Source organism: Corvus brachyrhynchos, unplaced genomic scaffold, assembly GCF_000691975.1.
Source record: "Corvus brachyrhynchos isolate BGI_N302 unplaced genomic scaffold, ASM69197v1 scaffold1261, whole genome shotgun sequence".
Classification (NCBI taxonomy): domain Eukaryota; kingdom Metazoa; phylum Chordata; class Aves; order Passeriformes; family Corvidae; genus Corvus; species Corvus brachyrhynchos.
In genome coordinates, this window is record NW_008236025.1 from 65,137 (window position 1) to 65,556 (window position 420).

General features: G+C 54.3%; 1 gene segment (V, D, J or C); it reads left to right on the plus strand.

The window, feature by feature from the left end:
* The window catches only part of LOC108445976, a gene marked incomplete at its 3' end in the record, with an annotated part of 29,550 nt that extends 29,130 nt beyond the window's left edge, over positions 1-420 (plus strand). The window contains 1 exon segment of the V gene segment in view: positions 71-420. Coding sequence covers positions 71-420 — 350 coding nt within the window.

Below are 420 nucleotides of genomic sequence, written 5' to 3' on the forward strand. Positions count from 1 at the left end.
AGCCCCACCAGCATTGCCCTGACCTTTGCTGACTCTTGGAGTGGTCATGGCTCATTCTTGCACTCTGCAGCAGTCACTGGACAGGTGGTCTTGGAGCAGCACCCCAGGGAACTGACCGTGCAGGAGGGAAAGGCAGTCACCATCCAGTGCAGCATGGAGGGAGATTCCATGAGCGACTACTTCATGCACTGGTACCGTCAGGGCCCACGGGGCACTCTGGAATGGATTTTCACAGAGGGTGATATCTATGGAGAAGGTTTCCAAGATCGCTTTGTGGGAAAAGTGCAGAGCTCCATGAACAGATTCACACTGCAGATCCTGGCAGCAAGGCAAGGGGATGCAGCAACGTATTACTGTGGAGCACAATCACTCTGGAGCAGCTCTGCAGCAGAGTGGACCAAAAACCAACAGATGGGGAAG